Below are 14,224 nucleotides of genomic sequence, written 5' to 3' on the forward strand. Positions count from 1 at the left end.
TCCTTGCATCTCTAGCATCTACCACATGCATTTCCTAATTGTTTATGGAATGAGTGAATGAATGCTAGCATAAGCCTTTGAGAACCCATGGTCACCTCCATACTAGCAATAAGACATCAGAGAAGTACTTCAGTTGGAGAAAATGAATGAATTGAAAATATAGTTATATAAGTTTAAACATTAAATCATTCAAATGTTTCTAAACAATTCAATCTTTTTCATTCAAGACAAAATAGAAACATATTCAAAATACCTTCAGGGCCAATTACTTCCAGCATTCTTGGAGCCTGAAAAAAATTTTTAGAAAGTTCATTAATAAACCACCATTTGGTAGCTAACCATAATGTTAATGTATATAATTCAATTATGCAAAGTGCAGTTAATGAGAACCAGTAAATGTATGTCAAAAAATAAAACTTTCTAAACACTATAAAATACCTAACTTTACTTGCAAAAAAATTCACAATACATTTTCTAAGTAGCTATGCAACAAAGAAAATATAAACTGATGTCTCTGATAATAAGCACTTATAGAACAAATATTTGATGATGCAAAATGGACAATGGAAATGGTCTTTTTTATATGGAATCTATACTGAACATTCAACATCTTAGTATTTAAGAGAAAATGTCACATATTCTTAAAAAGATAAAAAAATTATATCAAGCATTTAAATAGAGGAAAAAGATGAAACAAAGTCCTTTAGGTAAATTTACAAGTACTATGCAAAACAAATATGTGAGTTATATAAAATAGAATGGATACATGAATAGACATTTACATTATAAAGTAGTTGAAAATGGGTAGAACTCTTTTTTTAATAATAGATATATGATCACAAAATACTTGAAATGAGGATAATAAACTTTATAAAGACAGTTTCTCATACAAAAGTGATATAGAATATTTTAACTGCAATATAAATTACTAAGACAGATAAAAAATAAGAATATATTGATTGCATTGTCTTGACTTAGCATTTCACTGGCATTTCTAAAACTCAGTGTGGAAATTCTCATCACTGATGCACTATGATAATTTGTTCTCTTACTTTCAAAAACTGGGAAGTTCAATATAATGAGCACATTTGAATTGGGGGGGGTCTATTTTATTACCTTGTAATGCTCTAGCATTATGTCAGTTATCAAACTATTTTATTGTGGAGATTAGAGTAAATGTTCACTGTCCCCAAGGCATCTCCTGGAAATTGTTTGTTTTTCTTACTCATGATAACTGCTTAGTTGTCATTGGATATCATGATTCATTAAGGATTTGAATTAGCTGAATAACTGAAAGTTTACTGCTGACAGATCTTTATATAAATATTTAAACTAAGATGAATTACAGACTTATCTGTTATTTTTATCACAACCTGGGTAAGATACTGGGTGGTAAAAACTAGAGATCTTATTCCTGTTCCATTGTGACAGATCTATAAATCTTTCACTACTACAAATATTTTCTATAATATTTGAGCTCTATAATTTGATTCCTGAGGAAACTAGATAGTGAAGTGGATAGAGTGCTGGGAATCAGGAGGACTTGAGCTCAAACTTAACCATGTTTGCCTCAGTTTTCTCGTCTATAAAATGAGCTGGAGAAGGAAATAGCAAACCATTCCAGCATCTTTTCCAAGAAAACTCCAGATGGAGTCATGAAGAGTCAAACATGACTGAAAATGACTAAATAAAAATAACTTTATGCCCCTTTCTTATGTGTAAAAAGATATTATTTTGCCTTATAGAATTTTGCATCACCAAGTACTATTCTTTCTCACTCTGGAGAAAGTAAATGAATTAATATTGCTTGCTAAAGATCATACATACACAAGTTTATATAACTATATTAATAACTAATAAATAAATAGGATATATGGAATGTTCAGAGGATTAGTACCACTCTGGTATGAGGGCTTGCCAAGCCCTTTTCAGGGCTGTGTTTCCACTTTTGGTGTCCACCTAACTCTCCCCTGTGGCTCCAAGAAGCTGTAGCATAGGCAGAGTCATACCCTGAGCCAAACCAGGTTGAGGGTAACTGACAGACCTCAAACCCACTGATGAATTAGCAGAATGTCTACCCCCAAGAAGACTTCCTCTGGCAGAATGGGCAGATGAGAACTATTTGTTCCAGACAGCCATGACGGATCTATGAAGTGCTTAAAGTTTGGTCAGACATCAGACATCAAGGTCATCCACTACACTGAGGACTACAGCCAGTCATCCAGTCTTTAAAAGACTTACCACTGGACTTCAATGACACAGGAAGAGAGAGTGAGTCTGATGACTTTGTGCAACTCTGACTCACTTAAATCTGATTCATGCACAGGTCATTACTCCTGATGTCATTGATTCTCTATTAAAATAAAGGGCAAGCAATGATATTACTAATGAGACTTTGCCACAATTGTTATCAAATGATATAAACAGGTAATTATCAGAAACTAAAGCTATCTATAGGTATATGAAAAATGCTCTAAATCATTATTAATTAGAGAAATGCAACTCTGAGGTACCACCTCACACCTATCAAATATCATTATGACTAAAAAGGATCAATGTTGGATAGAATGTGGGAAAACTGTGACACTAATGTACTGCTGATGGAGTTGTGAACTGATCAAACTTTTTGAAGAGCAATCTGAAAGTACATCCAAAGGGCAATAAAACTGTGCTTACTCTTTGATTCCACAATACCACTACTAGGTCTGTAACCAAAAAAGATCATAAAAAAAGGGAAAAAAATCCATGTGTACAAAAATATTTATAGCAACTCTTTTTGGAATAGCAAAGAATTGAAAATTAAGAATAATGCCTATCAATTGGGGAATGCCTGAACAATTATGATTATATGAATGTGATGGAGTAGTATTGTTCTATAACAAATCATCAGCAGTCAGACTTCAGAAAAAGCCCAGAAAGACTTGCATGAACTGCTGCTGATTGAAGTGAGCAGAACCAGAAGAACATTGTAACATTAATAGCAACATTGTGTGCTTATCATTTGTGATAGACTTGCTCTCAGCAGCACAATGATCAAAGATAAATCTAAAGGACTTGTGATGTAAAATACCATCCACATCCAGAGAAGCAACTATGGAGTCTGAATGGAGACTAAAGACTTAAAAAAAAAGACAATACTATTTCCAGTTTTTAAAATTTGTTTTATGTTTTTACCTTTCATGATTTTTTCCTTTTGTTCTGATTCTTCTTTCACAATATGATTAATGCAGAAATATATTTTATATAGTCATTCATGTATAACCTATATTATATTATTCCATGACAAAGGGAGGGGGAAGGGAAAGGAGAAAGGAAGAAAAGTGTGGAACTTAAAGCCTTACAGAAAATGAATGTTGAAAACTATCTTTGCATGTAATTGGGAAAATAAATTGATTTTAAAAATTAAATAAAGCTTTGATGGATTTTTTTAATATACTGGAAGCTTATTCTCCCCTGTCCTATGTAATCAAAGTTAGTATTTCACACAAAGACTCCAAAGGTGGGAAAAAACCCTTCATAAACAATGTGATTTTTGAAACCTTTGATCTCCCATCTGAAAAAATAACACAAGGCCATTCTCTACTATTTCCAGATAATTGTCACATGTTCCATTAGTGCTGATTCTTGCTTTTATACTAATATCAACTGAGATGTTCTCTCCTCCTTTTCTCAATGTTAAGTTCTTTAAATATGGGACTTAGATGGCTACATAGCAATTGACTTCCTGTTTAAAGAGACCAAATTCCCTTTCCTAGTTAACCTTGAATAAATGAGGAAACATGCTCAGAGATCCCAAAGTGTAGAAACAGGAGGTATAGATAATTATAGGTAATATTTTGCTCTCAATTAATCATCATCCTAGAACTAGAATGTATAACATGGCAGAGATGGAACGTTTTAAGGAAAAAGGAAAGAAGAGAAAACATTTTTGGTTCTGCTACAATCAGGATGTCAGCTTAGAGTCCTATAGCATCTCACTCCTGTTTCCAGCTGATTCCTTTAATAAATCACCTTTGGGCTTCTAAATCTTATTCATGACTTTTAATTTCCTTCTAAAGTAGGAACACTTAGATTACCATACAATCACTGATTTGGAAATAGAGTTGATAACATAACAAAAAGTAACTAAATTGAATTTCTGTTATTTCACTATATCAACATGAAGTTAAATCTCTTAAAATTTTATTACATACTACAATGATGAAGTAAGGAACCCTCAAAGAAATTTTCCAGTATTTTAAAATTTTTTTTATTTATTTAAGGCAATGAGATTAAGTGACTTGCCCAAGGTCACACAGCTAGGCAATTATTAACTGTCTGAGGTCAGATTTGAATTCAGTTCCTCTTGACTCCAGGGCCAGTGCTCTATCCACTGCACTACCTAGCTGCCCTGAAGTATTTTTTCAAGAAGGTTACTCTTCACAGCAATTTCCCAGGTAAGTTTTTTTGAACTACAACTTCATTTTTAAAGCAATCATTGACAATGGGTTCCTCTGTATTTTGCTTTGGGGTTAATTCTAATTTAGGATTAGGGTTGATTTTCACTTTCATCCAGGGACAGATACTTTAGATTAATGGTACATATAATTAAACTTAGTCAAGATATTTTTATATTGGATGGGAGATGGCATCGATAGACCCTGCTTCTAGGCTTGAGGTTGTTTAAATAGTTTGAGAAGCAAAACAAGAACATGAAAAGAATTTCACAATGTACAAGGAAGTCATGAATTGTGAAAGTCATTTCTGCCATTAAAAATTCCAGTTAATGTCATGGAGAACATCACTGAAGTTATGCTTTGTTCAACCAAAATTTATAAATACCTGCCTTCAAGGTATAGTAGTAGATACTGAATACACCTATTCCATAAAACTTATCTCATACAACCTGGTCTGAAGGGGCTTACTATTTAAAAAGGGCAAAGATCCACATATAGTAATGTCTCAGTGATATAAAGGATAGAATGATAAGACACAAAGGAAGGATCTAAGAAGCAAAATACTATGAAAAACCTAAATCATTATTACTCTTGGCTGATATGGCAACTGCAGTGTGCAAAGTTAAGGAAGGTTTCATTAAAGAGACTGCTGACAAGGATGTTTAAGAAAGGAAAGGATTTTAATAGAAAACAGGTAGGAATCAAGCTTGGGGCCAGCAGAGCCAAATAGAAAAATGGGAGAGGGCAGAAAAAGAACTGGGAGTAAGGAAAATCTCAGTTTGACTGGAATATAAAATGTGTAAAGGAAAATAGTCTGAGAAGGTGGAAAGGGAAGGGAATAAGCAATTATTATAATTATAATATATAGTAACATTTTTCAGATACTGTCTCATTTGATCTTCATAACAGCCCTGGGATGTGGGTGTTGTTATTCCCATTTTAACAGTTAATGAAATAGAGGCAAAGAGAGGTTAAAATCATTTTCCCAGGTCACACATCTAGCAAGTGTCTCAGGCCAAATTTGAACTCAGGTCCTCCTAATTCCAGGCCTCCTTAACTACTGTAAAATATATAAGGCTATACCCTAGACTGTAGTCAGGTTGTGAGTGTTTCAAAGGCCAAAGATAGGAATTTGCATGTTTTCTGTAGGTCCAAGAAGTCAAGCCCCCATTGCTCTCAGAACCAGATTCAAATGTAATTTGGAAATAATTAACAAAATGTAATATTATAATATATATTAAATATAAATAACAAAGTACAATATATTTAAAAATATAAAATATGTAATAATAATTTATATAAATATAAATTATTTAACAGAATATAACAAAATGTAATAGAACATAGATAATGTTAATATTCTAAGTCATTCATTCAGCTAACATGAATACTTATTGTTGGGGGCGGGGGAAGAGGCTTGGCGGTCGCTTAGAAGGGGAAACATAATCACCTTATAAGGGAATGTTACAGAACTCGGCCCCTCATTGGGTAAGAGTTCATGGGAGGGAGGACAGAGGGGATAAAAGGGTCTGCTGAGAGGTGGGGGAGAGCGGGAATGTGATCACAGAAGAATAAAGACTGATTATCCACCTCAGGCGCTCTGTCTGGTTCTTCCCCCATCAAAGAGTGGGGGCCGGAGGTACCCCGAAGACTCATCACGCGTTGGACTGGTGAGTAAGAGGACGGACTAGCATAAAGAAGCCGGCGTTGTAAATAAAAACCCGGCAACTTATGTATGGTTAAGTGACACTATTTCTATCTGAGTTAAACAACAGTGCTATAAGTAACAGGAAATCATGGAAGGTTTTTCAATAGAAGAGTAATTTGATCAGTATGAGAGATGGATTTTAGACAGTTAATAACAGATTTTCAATAATCCAAAATTGAAAAAAAAATGAGGGTCTTCCCTTGAAGATCTTAAAACAAGGAGACAAGTCTGAACTCATATATATCATTGAGATTTAATGGAATGAAACCCACAGCTACAACCTGGCTTTGACTATGATATAGCTCTCTCAAAAGGAACTGTATGGGCGGAGCCAAGATGGTGACATGAAGGGATCCAGTCTTAGGAGCTCTCTGATAAAAACTCATAAACTAAGGACTTTAACTAAACTTTTGAGAGACAGAACCCACAAAGGGACCCAGTGAGGCAGTTCTCCTACCCAAGGTAAACTGGAAAAGAGCAGAGAGGCTCTGCTCCCCCGGGGCCGGAGGGGCAGCCTGCCGGAGGGGTGGCCCGCCAGAGCCAAGGAACTTCAGCCTCCTGGAGGCAGCCCCAGGGCGCTGGGGCCGCAGCTCACAGCAGCGGGGGAGTCTCCTGGGCTGCACCCTGGGGAGCACCAGCATGGAGTGGGGGAACAGCGGGGGACCTCTGCCTGGGTGAGCACGTGGAGCCCAGCCCTCAGGGCACACAGCCAGCAGCCTGGTCTTTCCACAGCCTAGACCTGGAAACAGAAAGCAGGAGCCCCCAGGGCATGAGCCCATTGAGCTGAGGGAGGGGAGTGAAGAGAGACTGCAGAGCTCTGTCCTCTGACCCTGGAGCAGGACTCTGGGGCTCTGAGCACATTCAGATCCTGATCACAGTCTAGGCCCCCCCCCATAGAACAGCAGGCCCCCCCACCTCAGCCCCGTGGCAGAGGGAGGCTCTTATGGTCATTCACAGACCAGGAGGGAGGACAGAGCCTCACACACTGAGACCCTTGTGGGAGTGTCCCAAAAGCTCAGGAAGCACCCCCCCAAAAACAGGCTTAGGCTGGGAAAATGAACAAAGAAACAAGAGGAAGACCATTGAGAAATATTTTGCAAATGAGCCCAAGAAGGATCAAAATACTCAGTCTGAAGATGAGGAAGCACAAGCTCCTGCATCTAAAGACTCTAAGAAAAACAGAAATTGGGCTCAGGCTATTATAGAGCTCAAAAAAGACTTTGAAAATCAAATGAGGGAGTTGGAAGAAAAACTGGGAAAAGAAAGGAGAGAGATGCAGGAAAAACATGAAAATGAAGTCAGCAGCTTAGTCAAAGAAATCCAAAAAAATGCTGAAGAAAATAGCATGCTAAAAAACAGCTTAGGTCAAATGGATAAAACATTTCAAAAAGTTATTGAGGAGAAGAATGCTTTAAAAAGCAAAATTGGCCAGATGGAAAAAGAGATAAGAAAACTCTCTGAGGAGAATAAATCCTTCAGACAAAGAATAGAATTCAGGGAGATTGATGAATTTAACAGAAATCAAGAATCAATACTTCAAAACCAAAAAAAATGAAAAATTAGAAGAAAATGTGAAACATCTCATTGAAAAAACAACTGATATGGAAAACAGACTTAGGAAAGATAATTTGAAAATCATTGGAATACCTGAAAGTCATGATCAGGAAAAGAGCCTTGACATCATTTTCAAAGAATTACTACAGGAAAATTGCCCTGATATTCTAGAAGCAGAGGGCAAAATAGAAATGGAGAGAATCTACCGATCCCCCCGAGAAAGAGATCCCAAAAAACCAGCCCCCAGGAATATTATAGCCAAGTTCCAGAACTCCCAAGTCAAAGAGAAAATATTACAAGCAGCAGAAGGACACAGTTCAAATATCGTGGAGTGGCAGTCAGGATCACACAGGACTTAGCAGCAGCTACATTGGAAGCTCGTAGGGCTTGGAATACAATATACCGGAAGGCAAAATAGCTTAGAATGCAGCCAAGAATGAACTACCCAGCAAGGCTGAATGTCCTCTTCCAGGGAAAAAGATGGGCTTTCAATGAACCAGGGAAATTTCAAAGGTTCCTTTTGGAATGACCAGAGTTGAACAGAAGGTTTGATCTTCGGATACAGGACTCAGGTGAAGCATGGAGATTGGAGGAGAGGGGGGAAATATGACGGACTTAATGAGGATGAACTAAATGTATTCCTGGATAGAAAAATGACACTGATAATACTCATATGAACCTTCTCAGTTAATAGAGCAGGTAGAGGGAGCTTTTATAGTTGAAGCACAGGAGAAAGCTGAATTCGAAGATAAAATGTGTAAAAATGGAGTCAATAGAAAAAAAGGGAAATGGAATGGGAGAAAGAAAAAAGGAGAGGGGGAATAGTCCAAGATATTTCACATAAAATTTTTTTTTATTACAATGAGCTATTGCAATGATATGGAAGGGGGGAGGCAAGGGGGAATGAGGGAACCTTTGCTCTAATCAGAGATGGCTAGGAGAGGAAACAGCAAATATACTCAATAGGGTATAGACAACTGGAGTAAGAAGGAGGGGGGAGCAGGGGGAAGGGGTGGGCATGTGAATAAAGGAGGAGCGGATGGACCATGGGGGGAAAGTGGTCAGATATAACACATTTTCTCTTTTACTTCTTGCAAGGGGCTGGGATTGGATGCCCTGCCCAGGACCATAGGGCCACGTGGATTCTGGGCTGAAGGGGTGGTATGGGAGCTCAGGGCTTCTTGGCCCCAGGACCAGGGATCTGTTTGCTGTGCCACTCAGCAACCCTACAGCAGAGTCAGAATGAAAGGAGAGAGAAAATATAGTACATGATAGTGGAGAAATAAGAAAGGAGGGAGTTGCAATCAGCAATGGCAACATTGGAAAAATATGGAAGTAACTTTTGTGATGGACTTATCATAAAGAATGTGATCCACTCACGACAGAGTTGATGGTGTTGGAACAAAGACTGAAACACATTTTTTGTTATTATTATTTGGGGGAGGGTGCAGGGCAAGTGGGGCTGGGTGGCCTGCCTGGGGCCATATAGCAGGGTGATCATTGGTTGTCTGGGGCCGGATTTGGACCCAGGTGCTCCTGGCTCAAGGGCCAATGCTCTGTCTACCACCCAGCCACTCCTACTATTATTAATATTTTATTTTATTTTGGGTCTTTTTTTTCTTCTTTTTGGTTTTTGCAGGGCAGTGGGGATTGGGTGGCTTGCATGTCACATGGCTGGGTGATTATTGGGTTTATGAGGCTGGATATGGACTCGGGTGCTAGTGGCTCCAGGGCTGGTGCTTTGTCCATTGTGCCACCTGGCCATACCTACAATTATTACTATTATTTTTTTATTTTAATTTTTTTCTCTCCCCTTTACTTTTTTGCCCAAGCAAGTCTATCTATATTCATGGGGGAAGGGGTATTTTGTTTACTTGTAAACAAGTATATTTTATTAATGTAAAGAAAAACATTTGTACAAAATGAGAATATAAAATAAATTTAAAAAATTAAAAAAAGATAAGAAAAAAAGAAAAGAAATTAAAAATAAAAGGAACTGTATGTGTAAAATTGGTATGTGTGTAGCACCGCATTTTGAGGAAACCCAGAAACCAAAAGGAAAAAGTATGGTAGAGACTATATGAGTGAAGATCAATAAAGGCCATTATAATTGGAGCATTATTGTCATCAGAATATAATACCAATTGGGGCAGCTAGGTGTCACAGTAGATAGAGCACTGGAGCTGGACTCAGGAGGACCTGAATTCAATTCCACTCTCAGATACTAGCTATGTGACCCTGGACTAGTCACTTAATTTCTGTGTATCTCTGTTTTATCATCTGAGGTTGTTGTCTTTCAATCGTGATGAAGACCAAAATGACATTATGTTGAGGTCAGGGAGTAATGTGTCTGACTGTGGTGGAGCTCAGAATATTCTACCACAGGTCAGACCCAAATAATCCACATGATCATCTGAAAGGGAGATGCCTCTAAAGTTTCACATTTCACATTCCTTTTGAGCTATTGCATTGCTTCTTTGCTCAAAGAGCACAGTATCCACTTTGATGCTCAACTTCAAAATGAAAATATTAACGGCACCTACATCCCAGGATGTTTGTGAGGGTCAAAGTTCATGGCACACAGTAAATGTTTAAGAAATGTTTATGCTGGGGCAACTAGGTGGAGCAGTGGATAGAACACCAGCCCTGGAGTCAAGAGGACCAAGTTCAAATTCGACCTCAGACACTTAATAATAACTTAGCTGTGTGACCAGGGCAAGTCACTTTAACCCCATTGCCTTGCAAAAGCCAAAAAGAAGAAGAAGAAGAAGAAGAAGAAGAAGAAGAAGAAGAAGAAGAAGAAGAAGAAGAAGAAGAAAGAAAGCTTATTCCCTTCTCTTTCCTTCTCTGCAAGAGAGAAATACCTGGAGAAAGAGGGAAGAAAAAAGTATTTGTCTCCTCCTTCCCTTTATGAAAATAAGGAAACACCAAGACCTTGGAAAGGCCAGAAGATTTGAACTTCCCAGTAGTGATGGTCAGAATGACTCCAAAACAGTGGTAGCTGATGGCAGCATCTACACGGGGACTTGAGGACACATCTCAAGGAAAGCCTACAAAGGACCCTACAAAGGCCTCAACCTTCAGAGTCCAGGCATCTCTGAGGACCTTAATGAGGACTCCATAAAGGGAGAAAAGGAATTCCAATCCAATTAAGAACTCTGACTTACTCCTTTGCCACATGTGCACTGTAAGCATTAATTCTTTCTCCCCTTTCTTTTTATATTTGAGGGAGACCGTGCCCCAGACTTTTGGGAAGAATTTTTTTTGTTTCTTTTACTTTTTTGAATATTATTTTATTTTTTAAAATTACATACAAAGATTGTCTTCAGCACTCATCTTTTTGTTAGCTTTTGAGTTCTACATTTCTCTCTCACTCCCTCCCCTCCCCTCTCCCCATGACAGAAGCTAATGTGATGTAGGTTATACATGTACTGTCATGTTTAACATATGGGAAGAATGTTTTTGTACCAAGTGTTCTTACTATATCATACTAATAATTTTTGTTTCAGAAACTGAATTCTGGATGGCTAACTAATATCATCTGACAATCAATGTGGAGCATATAAGTTAGAGACCATGAGTAATGATGTTAGAAATCACCCCTAACTTCTCAGGGTTACTCTAAATATGAACACTAATGGAAGAAGTAATAATTTACTCTCTGGTACCCAAACTGTCAGTTTAGGTAGAGTTGAGAAAGAAAGCCCAGAGTCTGTGCTACAAAGAACATAGATAGGATAGGTATAAGGAATAGGTAACAACTATTTGTTGAAATAAAATTTCAAAAAGCTGAATCTAATAAGATGAAATTTAATAGGAATAAACATGGAAAAAACTTGCATCATTTATCTCACAACATAGTATATGTATTGATCATGAGTACCCTCTCACTTTGGTCACAAGACCATATCCTGTTTCTGATCATATGAATCTCTGATATTATCCACAAAGTCTAATTTTGATGCCTCATCATGGTGTAGTGGAGATCTCGGGTTCTTTATCAGTGGAACTTTGGCAAGTTTTATCATGCTGGAAAATCTCCAAGTCCTTGTACCAGACCAACGTAACAAAATATGAAAAGGCAATATGCTGGACACCTGAAGACCAATTCTTTTGACCATAGCAACCCAAGAAACTAAGAAAAAAATTTAATTACCCCCCAGAGCTATATGCCCCCCTTCCTTTCTGGGAAATGGGGCAGAGAGTGTTTTTCATATTATACAATTTTCAGATAATCAATAAATTTTAATTTGATGACTGACATTTTAAATGTGATAACCATGTTTAATAGTCATTGAGTGGACATAGTGTTGGAGAAGATGTCAAATTAACTTGCCATTATTGCTATAAACAAAACCAGAAAAAGAATACTGCAGCTAAATGGAAAGATGGCTCATAGGTAACTTGTAGGCTCAAAGAAATGAGTTAGGGAAGTAGGTTTTTGTTATATATCCAAAGACAAAAGAAACTTTATTTAATGTGACATTTGGTCATCATATATGCAATACTAATGATAAATAGTTGTAAAAATACCATCATGAAAATAATTGCAAGCTGAGGGTAAAGAAGTAAACAAATTCTATGAAGAACTTGGTGAGACCTTCTAAATTAAATCACACTGGTATGTGCTCAGTCCAATGCAAGAGAGGGAAAAAAAAGGTAAGGATGGAGAGTAACATATGGGAAAGTGTGATTTAGGAATAGGAAATGAAAAAGACTTAAAGATTACACTGAAGCTTCAAACCTTTATGCCACAACCAGTTTCTTCAAGAAAAGAATTGGTGACTTTTGAGGGGTTACTGAGCAACTTAGTCGGTTTGGGGTAGTGCTGCTGTGGAGCCCAGCTGGTGTTGGCATGCATGGCTGGAGCAGGGTGTGAGGCATAGAGGGTGGCTAGGAGTCTGGGCTGACAGTCCTGGAGGGCGGGAAGGTGCACTTCCTCGGGTCCAACCCTGCAGCAACACCAGGGGCCTGAACCCTGCTCTGCCTGACCTTGGGCCAATTCTGGGCCAATTTCCCTTCATCTGTAAATTAGTCTGGTAGTGAGAAAAGTAACGTTTGGATTGGTTCAGAATGACTCTTCTGATGCCCAAGCTTACATCCATAAAAAGTACTGCAGACAAGGTTTTGGTTCTCAGATTTGGAAGAGATGAAGATCCTGTCTGTCTGCAGATAGATGACATCCTTGCTAAAGACTTACCATGACTTATGTAAAATGGCTGTGATATATCTGGTAGATGTAGACCAAACACCAATTTACACCCAGTATTTTGACATCAGTTACATTCCATCTACTGTCTTTTTCTTCTATGGGCAGCATATGAAAGTGGATTATGGGTCTCCAGATCACACTAAGTTTATGGGAAGTTTCAAAACTAAACAGGACTTCATAGACTTGATTGAAGTAATATGTCAAGGAGAAATGTGGGGAGAACTTATTGTCCAAAGTCCAATTGATCCCAAAAACATAATATGGTTATATGGTTAAATATGACATTCTTTATCAAGTCATTTAAAACATCAACTTGAACCAAAGTTAAGAGAGAAATACATATAACCAGCACATATAACCAAGTATGCTGTTGTTGTGTGATCTTGTGTTCCTGAAGAGATCACACATCATTGAGGGGAGGTGGGTAGAAGAGGTTTGAATTCTTATTAAATTCTAAAGTGGTGTCAGACCCCCTGATTAAGAAATTGTATTGAATTTCTTTGATATTTGGGGATACTTTGGACCCCTAATTTTCTGTTATCTACATACATTTGGTAAATTGTGCTAAAGAGTTAAAAAAAAGAATTGGTGCTAAACATGTCAATTACCAAAAAACTCCATATAAAAGGAAAATGTCATATTTTAAGATAGAGGGAAAAGACTTTTTTGTTGAAAATTATCTCTGAAATAGCTGCCTATGTAGAATGATAGACTACATCCTCAGTGATCTCATTAGGTTCCATGGTTAATAACTGTCCAATGAAGGTTATTCGCAGATCTATACATTCAATTCTAGCCTGTTGAACTAGTCCCATAACCCCAAACCTGGGCAATTTGAATAGGATATTGTAATAGCATCTCAAGTTCATTATGTCCCAAAGAGATCTCATACCTTTTATCACCAAGCTTGAAGAGCCCCATCAAACTTCCCAGTTAACTAGGCTCATGGTTTTGGTATCATTTTCAATTTCTCACTCACATTCACTCCAAAAGTCAATCTATAATCATGTCATTTTTATCTAATAAAATATCTTGTACATACTACTTTCTGTTCATTCATATGTTAGGTCCTTATCGTCTCTCACCTAACTTTCAGCAATAGACTTCTAAAATTGTTCTCCTTGCTACAAGTCTTCCCCAACTCCAAATTATGCTCCACTCATTTGCTGAAGTGATTTTTCTATAGCATAGGTCAGATATCAATTCCACTGCGATGAATTCCAGCAGTGCCCTTTTACTTCAAAGAACAAAACTAAAATTTTTCATTTACAATTAAAGTTCTTTCTTACCTAACTCATTCCTATTTTTTTCTAG

The 14,224-nt window shown here is 37.4% G+C and overlaps 1 protein-coding gene and 1 pseudogene across 1 annotated transcript in view; one reads left to right on the forward strand and one right to left on the reverse strand.

The window, feature by feature from the left end:
• The window catches only part of ERICH2 (glutamate rich 2), a 132,008-nt gene that overhangs the window by 100,396 nt on the left and 17,388 nt on the right, over positions 1–14,224 (reverse strand). The window contains exon 3 of the mRNA XM_074236519.1: positions 254–287. Within this exon, the coding sequence (XP_074092620.1) occupies positions 254–287 (34 nt within the window). The remainder of the gene's footprint in view (positions 1–253; positions 288–14,224) is intronic.
• LOC141523365 (thioredoxin-like protein 4B) lies at positions 12,772–13,186 on the forward strand (annotated as a pseudogene).

The sequence above is a fragment of the Macrotis lagotis genome, chromosome 1 (genome assembly GCF_037893015.1).
Source record: "Macrotis lagotis isolate mMagLag1 chromosome 1, bilby.v1.9.chrom.fasta, whole genome shotgun sequence".
Taxonomy (NCBI): domain Eukaryota; kingdom Metazoa; phylum Chordata; class Mammalia; order Peramelemorphia; family Peramelidae; genus Macrotis; species Macrotis lagotis.